Source organism: Tachypleus tridentatus, chromosome 3 (genome assembly GCF_004210375.1).
Source record: "Tachypleus tridentatus isolate NWPU-2018 chromosome 3, ASM421037v1, whole genome shotgun sequence".
Lineage (NCBI taxonomy): Eukaryota > Metazoa > Arthropoda > Merostomata > Xiphosura > Limulidae > Tachypleus > Tachypleus tridentatus.
In genome coordinates, this window is record NC_134827.1 from 72,616,547 (window position 1) to 72,636,545 (window position 19,999).

Consider the following 19,999-nt stretch of genomic DNA (forward strand, 5'->3'; position numbering starts at 1 on the left):
GTATTTAAGTATTTTACCATCAGTATTTAAGTATTTTACAATTAGCATTCTAGAATTTTACAATTATTATTTAAGTATTTTAGAATTAATAATTTACAATTATTATTTCAGTATTTAAGTATTTTACAATTAGTATTCAAGAATCTTAGAATTAGTATTTTAGTATTTTAGAATTATTATTTAAGTATTTTACAATTATTTTTTTAGTATTTTACAACTAGTATTTAAGTATTTTACAATTATTTTTAAGTATTTAGATATTTTACATTTAGTGTTTCAGTATTTTACAATTACTATTTAAGTATTTTACAATTATTTTTAGTACTTAGATATCTTACATTTAGTTTCAGTATTTTACAATTACTATTCAAGTATTTTACAATTAGTATTTAAGTATATTACAATTATTATTTTAGTATTTAAGTATTTTACCATTAGTGTTTAAGTATTTTACAATTAGCATTTAAGTATTTTAGAATTAGTATTTTACAATTAGTATCTCAGTATTTTAACACTAGCATTTAAGTATTTTAGAATTAATATTTTACAATTATTATTTCAGTATTTAAGTATTTTACAATTAGTATTTAAGAATTTTAAAATTAATATTTTAATATTTTACAACTAGTATTTCAGTATTTTACAATTAGTATTTTAGTATTTTATAATTATTATTTTAGTATTTTATAGTTATTATTTTAGTATTTTACAATTAAAATTTAAGTATTTTACAATTAGTAATTTAGTATTTTACAATTAGTATTTTAGTATTTTGCAATTAGTATTTTAGTATTTAAAAATTAGTATTTAAATATTTTACAATTAGTATTTAAGTATTTTACAATAATTATTTTCGTATTTTACAACTAGTATTTAAGTATTTTATATTTAATATTTTAGTATTTTATAATTAGTATTTCAGATTTCATAATTAATATTTAAATATTTTACAATTAGTACTTAAGTATTTTATAATTAGTAATTAAGTAGGTTACAATTTGTAATTAAGTATTTTACATTTATTATTTTAGTATTTTACAATGAATATGTAAATATTTTATAATTATTATTTTAATATTTTAGAATTAGTATTTAGGTATTTTACAATTACTATTTTAGTATTTTACAATTAGTATTTTAGTATTTTATTGTTAGTATTTTAGTATTTTGCAACTATTATTTTTGTATTTTACAATTGTTATCTGAGTATTTTGCCATCATCATTTAAGTATTTTAAAATTAGTATTTAGGTATTTTACAATTACTATTTTAGTATTTTACAATTACTATTTTAGTATTTTAGTATTTTATTGTTAGTATTTTAGTATTTTGCAACTATTATTTTTGTATTTTACAATTGTTATCTGAGTATTTTGCCATTATCATTTAAGTATTTTAAAATTAGTATTTAAGTATTTTACAATTAGTTTTTAAGTATTTTAGTATTCTACTGTACAATCATTAGTTTATTCGATAAGGAAATATTCTTAGGTTCCCTTTTTGCTTTAGATGCACGTTAAAAATATCAGGTAATACTTTTTATCACGAGTTCTCAATTTAACGTACCTAGTGGTTTACATGAAGTGCGATACACTTTTACACTCTTCATAAAGGAAGACTGCTACAAACAGTATTTGTAAACGACTTTTTATTGCTTTCTTTATATGCGTGGCATTATATAGTTTCGTCATATTGTATTGACAATATTCGTTTACATTGCTTAGTTCATTTCACCCCTGTGTCAATGTAATCTACAAAAACTGAAATTACAAAGCTCAAATATTCTAATATTTGCCCTGAAGAACCGACGTAGACAAACCTACATGCTCAACGTCTTTAGATGAAACAAATTGCTGCGAAAAGGTAATGGTGTTATTTGGAGCCAGACGCTGTTAATAAGCACATCTGTATGCAAATAGTACGAGATAAGCGTCAAATGGCGTATTTATTTTCTACCTCTGTTTCTAGAATCATAAAGTTAAAGTGTTTGAGACAGCTAGTATCACATCGCCGCAGCCAGGTACCAAATGTTTCACAGCGTCACTAGTTCAGTCACTTGCCTTCTATATCCCTCGTAATGAACCACATGTTTGTTCTGATCTTTTTCTATAGGTATAGACTAATTCAGCAGATATGGTTTAGATATATTTGCTCGTTACTTGCTATTTAAGCTTCGGTTTAAATTGCTAGCGAACAAAATGTATCAATAAAACTTTTTCATCTGCACGAATGACACCAAAAAACGTATCAAATGCTCTTTAGTATTGATAGTCGTACAATTAGGAAGGTTTCGTCAACTTTTAACAAGCACGTCTACACTATCCTAGTACAAGTTTATTGTACAACATAATACATACATGTCAGGGGCGGATAGTTCCGTGGTGTGTCACTAAGGTGTGTTTGTTTTATTGTTATGCACAAAGATACACAAACAGCTATCTGTGCTCTGCCCATCACGGGTATCGAAACCAGGTTTTTAGTTGTATAAGTCCTCAGTGCCTTTATTGTGCCACTGGGGTGGGCAATGAGCTTGTCTAGGGAGAGCAAGCAGATGTTTTATTTGGTTCGCGAGCCAAACCAGAGGTTTGGTTGATTGTTGTCGTGTTTTTGAAAATTAAAATCAATATTAGTTATGGTTTTAACTATGGGTCCAACTTTTTGTTCCACTTCAATGAAAAACATGTAAAATTAATATTTTACAACGTAAATGTTTTTATAACGTATTTCATGATTTATGCAAACACTATGCTACTATATAATCTAGTCAAAAACTATTTTCGTTGCACAATACCATTTAAATTAATTTTTGACAGAATCATATAAATAACTAAAAGTGTTATATTGTCGAAACACTAAAATAAACAACATGACTGTACTGATGCCATACAAAGCTTTGTTTTCAATCTGAATAAGTAAATTTAATGTTTGAAGTATTTCAATGTCGCTATGTACACTATAATTACACATGTATCAGTTTCAGTAAAGAACTATTAATAGGAGCGTTTAAAAACTCAAATTGTGATCAATGTGTGTTTGTAATAAGAAACAAAGAGATTGAATAAATGGCATTAATCTCACAGACAAATATAATAATCACACAAACAATTATAGCAACTTGAACACTACTGACTTATACTATATCTACTTCTACATGACATTAATCGCACAGAAAAATATTATTTGTGGAACACTACTGAGTTCTATACTCTCTGTTTGTACATGACATTAATCCTTCAGATGTATATAATTTCAAGAGCACTAGTGACTTATATACTGTCTCTATATACATGGCATTAATCACACAGAGGAACACTACTGGGTTATACTCTCCGTTTGTAAATGGCATTAATCCAACACACGTATATAGATACTGGAATATTACTGAGTTATACACTGTCTGTTTGTACATGCCATTAATCCCATAGACAAATATTGTTACTAGAACACTACTGAGTTATACACTCTTTTCTACATGACATTAATCCCATAAACATCTAGAGTTACTGCAACACTTATTAGATATACACTGTCTGTATGTACATGACATTAATCACAGAGATATATTGTTATTGGAGCACTACGTAGTTATACCCTAATTATTTGTTCATGACAGTAATCCTACAGACATATATGCTGCAACTCTACTGAGTCATACACTGTCTGTTTGTACATACAATTACTCCCACAGACAAATATAATGAGTGGAACACTACTTAGTTATACACTATCTCTTTGTACATGGTATTAATCACTGAGATACATACACTCTATATCTATATGGCATTAATCACGCTGACGTATGTAGTTACTAGAATACTACTGAGTTATACACTGTCTCTTTGTACATGATATTAATCTCAGAGACAAATATAGTTGCTGGAACATTACTGTGTTATACATTGCGTGTTTGTATATGCCATTAATCCCATAGACGTATATAGTAACTGTAATACTTCTGATTTATACACTGTCTGTCTACATGGCATTAATCCCACAGACGAATAGAGTTACAGGAACACTACTGAGTTAAACACTATCTGTTTGCACATGACATTAACCTCACAGATAGCTAGAGTTAATATAGCTGCTGATTTATACACTGTTTCTTTATACCAGAAATTAATCCCACAGACATGTATAGTTAGTAGAACACTAATTGGTATTACAATATCTTTTCGTACATGATATTCATCAGACAGACGTATGTAGTTACCACAACGCTACTGAGATATATACTGTCTCTTTGATCATGACATACAACCTACAGATATATATAGTCCCAAAGCATCGCTGACGTATACACTATCTGTTGGTACATGGCATTAATCCCACAGAAATATATAGTTACTGGAACACTACGGAGGTATACACGGTCACACTTAAAAAAGCAATAATCCCACAAAGAAACATATGGACACATATGAGTTATACATTGTTTGTTTGTACATGACATTAATTCCACAGACTTACATATATTTACTGTAACACTACTGAGTTATGCACTGTCTGTTTGTACATAACAGTTATCCCACACACACATATAGAGATAATTGAAAACTACTAAGTTTTCTCTGACTGTATGCACATGGCATTAATCACACAGACATGTACAGTTACTGGAACACTACTGAGTCATAAACTGTGTGTTTGTACATGCCATTAATCCCGTAGACAAATATAATCGGTTGAACACTAGTGTGTTATACACTGTCTCTTTGTACATGGCATTAGTCACATAGACAAATATAGTTACTAGAACACTACTGAGTTATAGTCTGTGTTTCTACATGACATTAATCGCACAGAAAAATATTGTTAGTGGAACACTACTGAGTTGTATACTGTCTGTTTGCACAAGGCGTTAATATCACAGATATATATAGTTACTGGAACGCTACTGAGTTATATACTGTCTGTTTGTCCATAGCAGTAATCCCACAATCAAGTATACTCACTGGAACACTTCTGAGTTATACTCTGTCTATTTTTACATAAGATTAATCCAACAGATATACATAGTTACTGGAACAATACTGAGTTATACACTGTCTGTTTGTATACGGCATTAACCCTACAAACAAATGTAGTTACTAGAACACTACCGAGTTTTACAATGTTTGTATGTATATGATATTAATACCACAGAGATATATAGTTACTGAAACACTACTGAGTTATACACTGTCTGTTTGTTTACCACACTAATTCAGTCCTTTACACAAATAACAAGTAAAGAATTAATTGTGTACAGCAATTTCTTTGGTACAACATTAACAAAAACAGTCTAAGTACAGCAAAATAGTAAAGTAAGTAGAAAAATATCATCTTCATATGAGAAGATAAACTAATGCAATTAAGTTGGTAAAACAGCTAAAATAAGTAGAACAAAATATAACTGTAAATGAAAGATAGATGATTTTGTCATAATTTGGGATTATAAATTATGCCAAGTTTTTTATTTCCGTCATGAAAATACATTATAGATTATATGGAGTAGACTCAGTATGACCCCGGTGAGACTGTTTTCTTCCTATTTACCAGTTTTAGTAAGGAGAAAATAACTATTTAGCAACTTTCTGTTTTGTGTTGAATTTCTCCATACAACCATACAACGGTGTGACTTATGTCATGGGTAGCTCAACCATGGAGACGATTTTCATTTGAACATAAGCTAAAAGCTTATGATTGCGACAAAATATTTGGCGCTCAAAGAGTAAACAAAAAAATTTGGTGCAAAGAGTTATAAACAGTGTTTCAAGAAAACCACAGACTCCACGTCACATCTCAATAGAGCTAGAAGTTATGTTTTGTATTGTAATGAATTGTTTTACCGTTCAAAATACTCCATGTAACTAAATACGACATACTTGTACATGTGTAACTGTACTTTGTATGTCCACAGTCTGCACCGTCACTTGTCGAACAAACAGTTCCCACAACTATTATTGTTGTTTATTTATGTAACAACAAAAAGGAAAGAGAATGTACCTAAAGAAAAGTAATCTCAGTATTATGTCATTTAAACCGTGATTTAGTTAATATAATTTTAGGACATACTGATTACAAATCAAATGATATAATTTCTTCGATAGAAATAATCAGCTACTTCTTACTTCGAACAATACTAGTTAACCACCTTGTAGAAGGAAAAGCGAAAACTGTCCGTAGGAAAAATAGTAACATTACTCCAAGGATGTAATAGTGATGTTACACAGATAGCTTAAGATCTTTAAACTTATTTACTGTTGAGAAAGGAAGGGTAAAAAGTGATTTATTGAAGTTTACTATAGACGAATACACTAAAAGTCTTTGTTTGTTTTTGTTGAAATTTCAAAATATTAAAACTTGGAAATGATAGGCCACTCTCCATTTACTCAAAATTTTATTTGTCTATCAAGACTTATGAAATAAAAGTTATAAAGGTCTGATCTACAAATAATATTAAGAAGGAAACCATTATTTCCTGAAAAAATTTAAAACCATTCAAATTTTCACTTCTCATTTTAATGGTTTCTTATAATTCTATATTCTGCTATTAATTAAAGAATATAAACATCACTCTTTCTTTATAACAAAGCATAACACTATGTAACACAAATTTTGTTCCTGGATAGTATGTGTTATTTCTTAATTGCTTATGTTGTAAAAGTACAGAAAATGGCCATTATTCCCTTCAAGCTTTGCTTTAGTGACCTGGATAATGAAATTTAGAAATTAATCTATACTCTATGTAAAAACGGACAAATTTGCACATTTTCATTTACATAAGGTCTGAATAAAACAACATATGAATCAAGATTTACATGTATTTATACTAAAGTTATACAAAAATGTTTAGAAGTGAGTAGTTTTTTCGAGATTTGCTACTGTAATGTAAATCACTTTCACGTATCAGCCAACAAATATAGTCTCACATCATGTTTTCGTTATACGCTCCTTGGTAGCGGCGTTCAAAGTCCAGTATATCTTGGTGAAATCGCTCGCCTTGCTCCTCTGAGTATACACCCATCATGTCCTCCTTGGATTTATCAAGTTGAGCGTCAAGGATATGGACTTTCAGGGACATCCTACAGCCTATTTTACCGTATTTCTTCAACACAGCTTCAACCAGTTCCACATAACGTTTGGCCTTGTGATTGTCCAAGAAGCCCCGACCACTGCGACAAAGCTGCCCCAAACTTTTTTCCCTTCTTACTGAGCTTCTTGGATAATTCTGTGCACTCTAGGATCTTCTTTATTTGTGGTCCAACGAAAACACCAGCTTAAGGAAGAAGTCACGAAGGTACTTGAAGGCTGCAGACTCCTTATCAAAAGCTGTGACAAATTGTTTCATGAGATCCAATTTTATGTGCAATGGTGGGAACAACACTTTCTATTGTAGTGCGCTGCGGTGTCCCTGCTGTCCCAAAGGCAAAGATAACAGGGAAACTTGGTAAAGCCTCATTGGAAACCCATCAGGAATGCCACCATTTTAAAGTCTCCGATAACCTCCCAGCCATACTCATCATACTTCAAGGCTTCTAGGAAGGTCTTGACGCTGTTGTATTTCTCTTTGAGGTGCACCAAATGAGCCAGAGGAAGAGACAGATACTCATTCTCGTTATGAAGCAGCACAGCTTTGAGGCTTCTGAATGGGCTATCAATGAAGAGGTACCACTCGTTCGGGTTACAGGCAATTCCAATTGCCTCTCACAGACTGGATACATTGTGGCAGAAGCAGACTCCATCTTGACCAGTGAAGAAGCTTGAAGAATGTCGGTGACGTTTCCTCTGACTTGTGACTTGCACACTTTCATCTTGATGTCAAAAGCTCGGCACTGAATCTACCTGGAATGTTCTGGAAAATGGGTAAATTTAAAATTTTATTACCCAGGCCACAAAAGCAAAGTTTGAAGAAAAATGGGTCTTTTCCATTTACTTTAGGCATAAGCAATTAGGAAATAACACTTTTGCTCAGGAACAAGAAAAAGTAAAAATTTTGTTACATAGTGTTATTAAATTCTAAGAGGCACACGTATGAAACCTGTGTTATAAGACGTGCATATAGAAAATTGTGTTATGAGAGGTACGTGTAGGAAATCTGTGTTATGAGAGGTACATACATGAAACCTGTGTTATGAGAGGTACATACATGAAACATGTGTTGTAAGAGGTATGTGTAGGAAATCTGTGTTCTAAAAGGTACATGTAAGAAATCTGTGTTATAAGAGGTATGTGTAGGAAATCTGTGTTCTAAAAGGTACATGTAAGAAATCTGTGTTCTAAGAGTTACATGTAAGAAATCTGTATTATAAGAGGTATGAGTAGGAAACCTGTGTTCTAAAATTGATTGTAGAAAATCTATGTTCTAAGAGGTTCATGTAGAAAATCTGTGTTATAAGAGGTTCTTAGAAATTCTGAGTTCTAAGAGGTACATGTAGGAAATTGTGTTATGAGAGGTACGCGTAGGAAATGTGTTCTAAGAGGTACATGTACGAAATCTGTGTTCTAAGAGGTGCGTGTAGGAAATCTGTGTTATAAGAGGTACATGTAGAAAATCTGTGTTATAAGAGGAACTTGTAGAAAACCTACACTCTAATATGCATAGGTAGGAAATCTGTGTTCTAAAACGCATGTATAGAAAACGTGTTCTAAGAGGCAAATGTAAGAAACCTGTAAGAAACGGTTAGAGCAGAGTAGGAAAAACGTAATATCTCAGATGGAAAATATACTGTGACTGAAGAGAGAGATATATATCAGCAGCAGTTAACACATGGTCAGAACAGAATAGGAGAGAGTGATATCTTATAGCTAATGAACGTTAGAACAAAGTGTGAATGAGAGATATCTAGAGCTAACACACGGTTAGAGTAGAGTGTGAATGAGTGGTATCTTATAGATAATGCATGGTTAGAGCAGAGTGTGAATGAGAGATGTGTTATACCTAATATACGTTAGAGTAGAGTAAGAATGAGTGAAAACTCCAGTGGCTATGTTTCTTTCTCTAAAAACTAAAGAAGACACATTACCTCACGAAACTGGTTTTCTAGTCTTCCTACTAATGCTTTATTCCAAATTTGTAGTTTCTTTCCTTCGTTAACATTAAATATCTGCCAATTACTTTAAATGATATCACATGATAACAAAACGTTGTTAGTTAAAGCTATAGGGTAAATTTGTAGGATTCAAGATCTTTCTTCCACTGAAAAATTTACACTCTTTTAACTTCTGGAAGAGAAACGATGAGCCATTCCTGTTGAAAGTGGAAATTATGAAATCCTTTTAGCGCATGTTATTATACGCATAATCTTATAAATTATATTAAGTGTTCCCTTAGCGTCAACAAACTTCATTTTCCAAGAGATGTGATGCAGTTAAAGTATATACTCTATTTCTTAGACAGAACCTTCTTAAAACACTAAATTATTTTAGGATGTTAGAGTTCTCCACACACAAACAAACACACACACACAGTTCTGCTGAATAATAATAAAAAATCTCATATTCTAATGTAAAACCGTCTTCAACCAGAAAGTAGCAACTATCATAAGATTCAACAAAATATATTTATACTAAAATACGCCAAAATCTAATATCTTTACACTTTAACACATAATAATGCATATCATGAGCTTTTCTGTTATATATACGAACTGCATAATATGTCTTCCTGTTTCATGTATGTGTATATATCCACACTGCACAGCGTCTCTTACTGTCACATGTATCTAAATATATGCATACAATTTCTCTTCCACATATACAAATATATGCACGTATGTATATATATATATATATATATATATATATACAGGATAACATATCTTGTTTTATAAAAAAAAATTACACAGTACAGTAAGTCGAGTTTTTAAAAAAATAAATCGGCACATATTTTTTACATTGCCACTTATTCAGTCCATTCACATAAGAAACAATTTTATTTAGTGGTATATAATCCAGCATATAAGATATTCAACTGTTCTAAACACTTTCTGTCTGTGATATACTCAACACACATCTTATTAAAATGTTTAGCTCACAAGGGTACAAATTTTTATCTGTGACATACCCAATACACAACATATTCAAGTGTTTCAGGTCTAAAGGGTATAACTTTTTGTCTGTGATATACCCAATACACACCATAATCAAGTGTCATTGACATACCTAATGCACAACATATTCAAGTATTTCAAGTTACAAGGATACAACGTTTTTTCTATTACATACCCAATACAAAACATATTCAAGAGTTTCATCTGATAAGAGGTCAACCTTTTGTCTGTAATATACCCAAGACACACCATATTCAAGCCATTCAGATCACAAGTGTACAACTTTTTGTCACTGATATACCAAATACACATCATATTCAAGTGTTTCAATTAAGAATGCTACAACTTTTAGTCTGTGATATAACCAACACACAACATATTCTAGAGTTTCAGGTCTAAAGGCTACAACTTTTTATCTTTGATATACCAAATACACAACATATTCAAGAGTTTCAGGTCAAAGGATACAACTTTTTATGTGTGATATACCCAATACACGACGTATTGAAGTGTTTCATTTCAAAAGCATAGTACTTTTTGTCGGATACCTAATACACAACATATCCACGTGTTTCAGATAACAAGGATACATCTTTTTCTCTGTGACGTACCTAATACACAACATAGTCAAGTGTTTCACCTCACAAGTGTACAACTTTTTGTTATGGATGTACCCACCATTCAAGTGTTTCAGATCACAAAAGTATAGCTTTTTCTTAGTGATACAACCAATACACAACACACTCAAGTCTTTCAGATCACAATGGTATAACTCTTTGTCTGTGAAATACTCAATATACAACATATTCAAGCGCTTCAGCTCACAAGTGTACAACTTTTTGTCACTGATGTACCCAATACACATCAGATTCAAGTGTTTCAGGCCACAGAAGTACATCTTTTTGTCTGTGAGATACCAAATACACATCTTATTCAATTGTTTCAGGTCAAGGGAAACAAGTTTTTGTTTGTGATATACTCAATACACAACATAGTCAAGTGTTACAGCTCACAATGGCACAAATTTTTCTTTGCGATATACCTAATACACAACATATTCAAGTGTTTCACGTCACAAGTGTACCACGTTTTGTCACTGGTATACCCAATACACATCACATTCAAGTGTTTCATGTCACAAAAGTACAAATTTTTGTCTGTGATATAACAATACACTACCTATTGAAGAGTTTCATTTCACAAGGGTACACATTTTTATCTGTGATATAACCAATAGGTTCTTGAAATACATGGGTGTAAACGTTATATTATGAACAGTTATAATGCATGCCTGTAGGTGTTTTACTGTGAAAGGTTGATATTTATACCGGTTACAATTTTATTATATAAAGTTGAAACACGTGTCTCTTAACTGTTTTATCATGTAGTGTTGAAATTCTTGCCTGTATGTGTTTTATTATGAAAAGTTGAAATACATGTGTGTATGTGTTGTATTATGTAATGTTTAAATACATGTCTGTATTTGTTTTATTACGTAAAGTTTAAATACATGTCTGTATTTGTTTTATTGCGATACATTTCATAGACAAATTAGTGCTATTATGTTTACATTTTATGTATTTATGTGTTTACTATATTTAGATACTCACATATGCAAAAATTCTCCAAGAACGCTTCCATTCTTTACCTTTGTCATCATACAGCATTAGAAAATAACAATAAAATACAAGATAAAAAATCTAATAAGGACAATAAAATTATAGAACATACATTAAACTGGCATGGAGATTTGTCATTGTTAACAATATTGTTAATAACAAAAAGCCTAGTCATAAAGCAATGTTGTAATTGTACTATAGGCCTCGAACAAGGCTTAGCACGTGACCGATTTTAAAATCACCGGAAAAGTTAAAGATGTTTCTCTGTAACACGTTTGCTGTGTGTTTTCCACACAGAAAGAGAAAGGTGGGAGATACACTGGGAACATTCAATATAATTAGAGACTTTGACTGTCGCTTGTTTACATGATACTCTCGTGATGTAATTGTTTCCAATCGCCAGTAGTTGTGTCATGTTACACTTCAAGCAGTAGAGTAATATTCTACGGCTTAAAATTCCAATCACGACTTGTGCTGTCATTGGTTTACACCCTAAGGATATCTCTTGTGAGAGCATGAGTAGGTCAACAATTTGTAATTAGAGTGTCTCTCATGTTATGTTATATTACACTATTCACCATCACTTGCTCTTTTCAACACGACATGAGCACGTGATGTGGCTGGTTAGAGCAGAGATTCTGCACATGAGAATGATGTACATAATATCGGTGATTGCATGACAACACTGTGAATTCAGTCATCTAGTATACAAGAAACACGTACTATTATTTTGTCTGTCCCACAATAAGCGATTTGTTGATTAGTGTAGTCAATATAAGAAGTAAACATTGATTAGAATACAGTTTTCTAACAGTTTTGATATTAAAGAAACAGAGAGAACATACCTTAGAAATCCATATATGTTATAATGAATTTTATTTTCTTAAAGTATTGTTTCAGTGGTTTGAACTTTTATACGTTACTCTATTTCTTACTGTTAGACAAGACAAGGTCCAGGAAACCAAAGAAGAAATTAATAAACAACGACACTATCGAAGTAAAAAAAGGATATTAATGAAGTACATCGAATTATAATGACAGCATAAATGAACATAAGTGCCAGATTAAACCTCTGAAAATTGAACTGATAAATGTGCGACTTAAACTATACTCACGCATCTCCTTATTCACTTACGAATTACAATTTCAAACATTATTAACTATGGCATATAGAACATGAATACCCATACGATTTACTTTCATTAATACTCGTACAACTGTGACTAATGTCTACCATTACCTTATCAGGTTACAGACTATATATAATAGGCAGGCCAACGACATTGTCTAATCAAGAAATCAACTGACTGTAGTAGAAAATCTCGATGAGAAGCATCTAATAAAATAACTTCCAAAGTGGACGGATAGGCGTTATAGGGACAACAAGGTATTCGTGTTGCTGCCTTTAAAAGGACTTGCTTTTACAACATTTAGCAACCTCCTTAGAAAGAGTTGAAACAACTACCAGATATCTTCAGCAGCAGAGTTTAGGAGTAGAGTAAAAAGGAAATACGAGACCTTAGTCAAAGTTGCAAACATGTGGAGAGACTGGACCAGTTGTTTTTTTATACAGATCGTACATATGAAATGAATTTGTTAGCACGCAATCAATTCATATAATGAGACAAAATGTTCAAATCAAGCTAAAGAAACTTGTTACATATTTTAAGAGCTATAGAGTTGACAGTGGAAATTGATTAATTAAAGTTGATTATTTGTAACTAGAGGAATCATCTTGTAATTATTAGATAACCATCAACTTTCTTTGATAGCGGAGAAGTTAAATGGTAATTTAGACAGCTGTTAATTAGAATGGAAGAAAAGCAAGCCACAGGACAGGAGATGTTTCAATTGTAATTATAAAAAAAACATTGCCAGGAACTGCACAAAAAATTAGAGTGAAGAAGATGAGAATATTTCAGCTACCTCAAGTTGAAATAAGAAGTTAAAGAAATCTGACTACTGGTCAGTTTGAGAAGCCTGTGAGTTCATTTCCACAGTATCACTTGTATTGAGCACAGTGACAAGACGATGAGTGATGATGAACCACGTTCCTATCAAACGCAACGGAAAATAAAACCGCCACAATTTGGTGGTTGGACAATTTAGGAGCATTAAATGAGTAAATAAAGAAAATCCTGTTTTATTAATGAAACATATTTAATTAATGAGTTAATTTCTGAATAATTAATAGTGTTAATCACCAAGAGGTACTTCATTATCACTTGTGATAATTCAAGTTCATGATTCCTTTGTTCTGTTTTTTTGCAACTTACTATTCAAGGGGCAAAGATGTAAGCTATGTTTAATTTCAAAAATTTGTATTTTGTTTGGACACAAAAAAAGACACGTGGTACAGTCGTAGCTTCACGTGACGAATTTTCGATGAGCCAGATATAAAAAGCGAGTTAAGCTAGAGTTAACGACATAGTTCTGTAAGTTAGCAATTAATTAGTGCAATAAGTAGTCAGTTTGTCGTATAATTCAGCTAGTTAATCTACTGTTGTTGTTTTTTGTTTGTTTGTTTGTTTGTTTTTCGTCTGTGTTAATGCTTTGTTTATTTAGACGTTTAGGCCAAAAATTAGCAACATAAAACAACTGCGTTATTAAAACTTTGTTATTATTAAATACAATGACTTTCCACACAGAAGAAAACTGTCCAACAAAATGAAATGTTGAAACAAAATGAAAGAGTCTCAAACTAGATTAAAAGTTATTTCAAGCACTCATACAATCGCGGAATTAATTATTTTTATATAAATAATGTTCTATTTATATTTTAAAACTTATTGGAAATAACAAATCTCACTCTACATTTAAACTTTCTTAAAATACCAATACGAGCCCTAGATTCACAGTTACTAAAACAACAAAGCTCACTCAAGAATAAAAGTTATTTTTTTAATAATGGTACTAGCACTGGGTTAAAAGTTGTTTACTAGAGATACTAGCACTAGGTTAATTAAAAGTTAATTTAGTAACAATGTTAGGACTAGGTTAAAAGTGGTTTAGTAATCATAATAGAACTAGGTTAAAAGTTATTTAGTAATCATACTGGTACTAGGTTAAAAGTTATTTAGTAAATATACTTACACTAGATTAAAAGTTGTTTAGTAACGATACTAGCACTAGATTCAAAGTTATTAAAAATAAAAAATCTTACTCTAGATTTAAAGTCGTTTGAAACAACGATTCTAGCTCTAGATTCAAAGTTAATGAAAAACAAATCTCACCCTAGATTAAAAGTAATTGAAAATAACTTAAAAGTTATTTTTTTTTAGTAATGGTACTAGCACTAGGTTAAAAGTTGTTTAGTAGAGATAGTTGCACTAGGTTAATTCAAAGTTATTTAGTAACGAAGTTAGTCCTAAGTTAAAAGTTGTTTAGTAAAGATACTAGCACTAGGTTAATTCAAAGTTATTTAGTAACGAAGTTAGTCCTAAGTTAAAAGTTGTTTAGTAAAGATACTAGCACTAGGTTAATATTTGTTTAGGAAAGATACTAGCACTAGGTTTTAAAAGTTGTTTAGTAACTATGTTACACTAGGATAATTAAAAGTTCTTTAATAAGGATAATAGCACTAGGCTAAAATTTGTTTTGTAATCATACAAGCACTAGGTTAAAGGTTGTTTAATAAAGATACTAGCACTAACTTTAAATTTGTTTAGTAACGATAACAGCACCAAGTTAAACGTTTTTAGTGATGGTACTAGTAGCACCAGGTTCAAAGTTCTCATTGTCTTATTCTCAAAGATAAGTATTGACTAATGACCTAAGAAAATATTCTACTCTGAAAGTTAAGTGTACCCATTGGTCTCGTATAACTAAGAAAATATGGCAGTTAAGTGTTACTTATGACTTTATAAGCCAGGAAAAAGTCTAACTCTTTACAGTGAATTTGACGGTCTCATATCTTACCTTCTACAATCTTGTTGTAGGCTGTGTTCACATTGAATTTAGACTCTTTCAAGATAGCATAAAGAAAAATGGAGCTGGCTCCCTCTCCCAGCAGGTGAAACATCGACTTTAATGTCTGTAAGGAATCTCTTAGATGGTGACGATCAACTTGAGAGAAGATGGCTGAGTGACCAGAAAGAACATAATGCTATACGTCATGTCTATATGTAATAATAGTTATACACACAGCGCAAAAAAGCGGTTTACTTGATACAGCTAGTTTGAGGATTTAAACGAACTTTAAAACACCTAATTTTACTATTTAAAATGTTGTAAACTGTACAATTCCTAACAGGGATAATCTTTGAAATTTCAGAAATAACTTTTGCAAATTCCGAATTTATGCATTGTTCTTTTATATAGAAAACGTTAATTAAATATATAACTAACACATAGAAATATAACATAAATAACATATAGAAATATAGCATAAATAACATAAAAATATAACATAAATAACACAAAATATAACATAAATGACATATAGAAATATAACATAAATAACATAGAGAAATATAACATAAATAACATAGAGAAATATAACATAAATAACATATAGAAATATGACGTAAATAACATGTAGAAATATAACAGGAATGACATATAGAATATAACATGAATAACATAGAGAAATATAACATAAATAACATATAGAAATATAACATAAATAACACAGAAATATAACACAAACATCATATTTCATGATACACACTGTCGGATTTCACAAATCAGTAATCATTTTTCATGAGGCCCGGCATGGCCAAGCGTGTTAAGGCGTTCGACTCGTAATTCGAGGGTCGCGGGTTCGAATCCCGGTCGCACCAAACATGCTCTTCCACACAGCTGTGGGGCGTTATAACGTGACGGTCAATCCCACTATTCGTTGGTAAAAGAGTAGCCCAAGAGTTGGCGGTGGGTGGTGATGACTAGTTGTCTTCCTTCTAGTCTTACACTTCTAAATTAGGGACGGCTAGCGCAGATAGCCCTCGAGTACCTTTGCACGAAATTCAAAACAAACAAACAAACAAACATCTTTCATGATACACAATGTTGGATTTTATAAATCAAGAATCATTTATCATGATACACATTGATTGCAAATCAATAATAACTTTCGTGGCATGCAGTGTCAGTTTTTACGTTTATTATGCTCTTTTTCTCAAAGAATATTTTAAGTTTCCCGATAAACGTCGTTCTTAACAACAATCCAGTGTTTTCTCTCTAACTGTTTCAGGATTTTAACTGTCTACTGATATAACCATTTGGTTAACTCTCGACTATTACCAAAATTATTACTTTCTATTTTCTGAGGTCCCTATTGTGGACTTGCTTTTTTCACTAGTTTCTATAAGACTTGTCACAGCCTAAAAAGCCATTAGCATCAGTCATTACTGCACATGAAAATTGCTACTTCTGCAATATGGCTGTAAATAACCAGATCATCAAGAAATGAAAATCTTCAAGGGCAGGTTAACGTTGTATTAAATGTTTGCATATCTAGCATATCCTTATCTAACTTACAGATGCCAACTCAGCGGTTGATTATTGTCACTTTCCACTATTTTGACATTAAGCACACGTAGTTCAACATAAAGTTCTTATGTAAATTGTTTATAAATCAAAAAGTCGGCGTTATTCACATGGCAATGAGGAAATCATAGACCAGAAGTTCAGAAACATTACAGTCCATTCAAACTGCTAACAACCGTGCTGATCGCATAGTACAAATTCGAACGTTTCAGAACATAATGATCCTTAGGTGTCGAAGCCCGGCATGCCCAGGTGCGTTAAGGTGTTCGACTCGTAATCTGATGGTCGCGGGTTCGAATCCCCATCCCACCAAATATGCTCGCCCTTTCAACCGTGGGGGTGTTGTAATGTGACGGTCAATCCCACTATTCGTTGGTAAAAGAGTAGCCCAAGAGTTAGCGGTGGGTGGTGATGACTAGCTGCATTCCCTCTGGTCTTACACTGCTAAATTAGGGATGGCTAACGCAGATAGCCCTTGTGTAGCTTTGCGCGAAATTAAAAAAACAAACAAGCAAACAAACCTTAAGTGTCGAAGAATCTCGCTTGCCATTGCATTTTTGTTAGAAATACGTTATTTACGAAACACCTTAATTTTTTTTATATTTTCACAATAATATTAGCGGTAAATGAAGTCATACGTAAAATTTATTAACCGTAAAGAATAGTAATAAAAAATGAGTTGTCTTGTTTTCATAATTACTACATATCGATTATTTTAACTGTAATCTTTCGTCGATGCTCTTTCTTACCATCAGGTTTAAACCAGCTTTTGAAGAATCCAGAATATTTCAAACCATATTATATCAGTTAATAATTTACTGTTAAAGTTCGTGTTACAAACTTTGTCACATAAATATTATTCAAATATTCTTTGTAATCATTTGTTAAAAACAATAGATGGCACTGCCATAGAATTTGACTAACAAAAGTAAATTCTTTAAAAAGAAAAATGATAAATTAGAACGAATATGTGAGAAAATGCAGTAAATTCGAGAAGAAATCAAAATCTTATACAATGAAGAAATGAAGTATTAATGATTCAGAAAGTGGATGGTGAGTTTTATTTCTAGTGTTTGGGTGCTGCTTAGGCTTTTAGGGTTATTCTGGAGTTCGCCTTTTGTGTAGGATTGTTCATATCTCAAGTTTTTCCTCTACAATCAAGGAACTATTCACCTTAGTATCTGTAAACAGTGATATTCAACTGTGTTCTAAAAAGAAAAGTCTCAAGTGAGCCGTGAGCAAAGTGAGATACCGCTAGATAATTCTGTTTGTAGCATATCCAGAAAAATGTAAATTTATAATTGAAAATAAGATCAGTTAATAATTTTTGTAAGAATGCTTTCGTCGACTTGGCGTAGCCAAATGGTTAGACCGCTCGACTCGTAAGTTGAGAGTCGTTGGTTCGAATCCCTGTCACACCAAACATGATCGCCCTTTCAGCCATGGGAGTGTTATAATGTGTCGATCAATCCGACCATTCGTTGGTAAAAAAAAATAGTCTAAGAATTGGCCTTGTCTTACACTGTTAAATTAAGGACGGCTGGTGCAGATAATCCTCTTGTAGCTTTGGGCGATATTCAAACCAATAATCTTTCGTGCTACAAAATATTTTTAGCAATCAATACAAGACTGCATATGTTTACTGACCAAAAAAAAAACATTACAAATTAAAAAATAACGTACAAGACTGCATAAGTTTACTGACCAAAGACACATTGCAACTTAAATAATAATGTACAAGAATGCATATGCTTACTGACCAAAGAAACATTACAAATATGCAGTCTTGTATATGCTTACTGAACAAAAAATTCCACAAATTAAATAATAACGCCATATTGGAGAGCTTTCAAGTGACAGAACTAAAGTGAAACCTGGTTGGATGGATTTTAAATACTCCTAACTGTGAATTTTTCTTTAAAATTCAGACAGGAATTATGGGTACAGTTTATGAGGATATAAACTTGCTGATCAGTGATATCCTCAAGAACAATGAAATGTTTATCTCGATGAGAAACGAAACTGGCACAATAATTAAACAATAAAAATCGAATAACCACACAACTTCAAAAATAAAAAAGTGGATAAAGTTTAATCCGTGATGACGAGAAAACCCACTTGTAGAGAAAAATATATATGTAGATAAAGTTTCATAATCTACTCAAAATACAGAGGTTGAGGCCGTTATATTAAAACATTCCTGCAGCCTCATCATGTGTGGTGATATTTTATTTCACAGCCGCGCATACAATGTAGCTTTCCTTGCAAAAGGCTCTTTCACAAGATTATCCTGTCCAAAGCACAACACTACTCGCTGTAGCTTTCCAAAATCCATCTAGTATACGAAAGTGACCAGTTTTCACCGCCCATTTCAACACTTCAAATGTATATAAATCTATAAACGACATACCTGGCAAGTTTGCTGTCATTTCATCTTAAGGAATGACATAAATATCCGTTATTTTCTCAATTTAATAAACGATCCTATAATTGATTTTAATGCAAAATAATTTGTAGTTATGTGAGTTGCGTTGCTTTTCCAGAAAGAGGTCCGTCTTGGTTACATTGCGTTCTACTGCCTAAACAAAAGAACGGATCTTGCCACTTGATTGTATATTCGTAGATTCTCACCTGTTAAAACACTCCGCACTTCCCTAAACAGATAAGTTTTCGGTGGCATTACACTATGTGCATACCAAGGTCAAAATTTAGTTTCGTCATGACTTTACGTAAATTTAAGTTGCCACGTAACATGCTGAACTACATCTTGAAATTCTATAACATTCTAAAATCTCTAGTTATTTCTCTAACAGTGAATTCTGCAGTAATATTTCAACCTAACCAGCTCCAAAGATGATA

At 31.8% G+C, this 19,999-nt stretch overlaps 1 protein-coding gene across 2 annotated transcripts in view; it reads right to left on the reverse strand.

Moving 5' to 3' along the window:
* Window positions 1-19,999, reverse strand: part of LOC143247159 (uncharacterized) — a 76,168-nt gene that overhangs the window by 37,952 nt on the left and 18,217 nt on the right. For both annotated transcript variants that reach the window (XR_013026406.1, XM_076494799.1), the window contains exon 2: window positions 15,572-15,733. Coding sequence is in view for 1 of the 2 variants with exons in the window: in XM_076494799.1 (XP_076350914.1) it covers window positions 15,572-15,733 (162 nt within the window). In the remaining variant the exon portion in view is untranslated. The remainder of the gene's footprint in view (window positions 1-15,571; window positions 15,734-19,999) is intronic.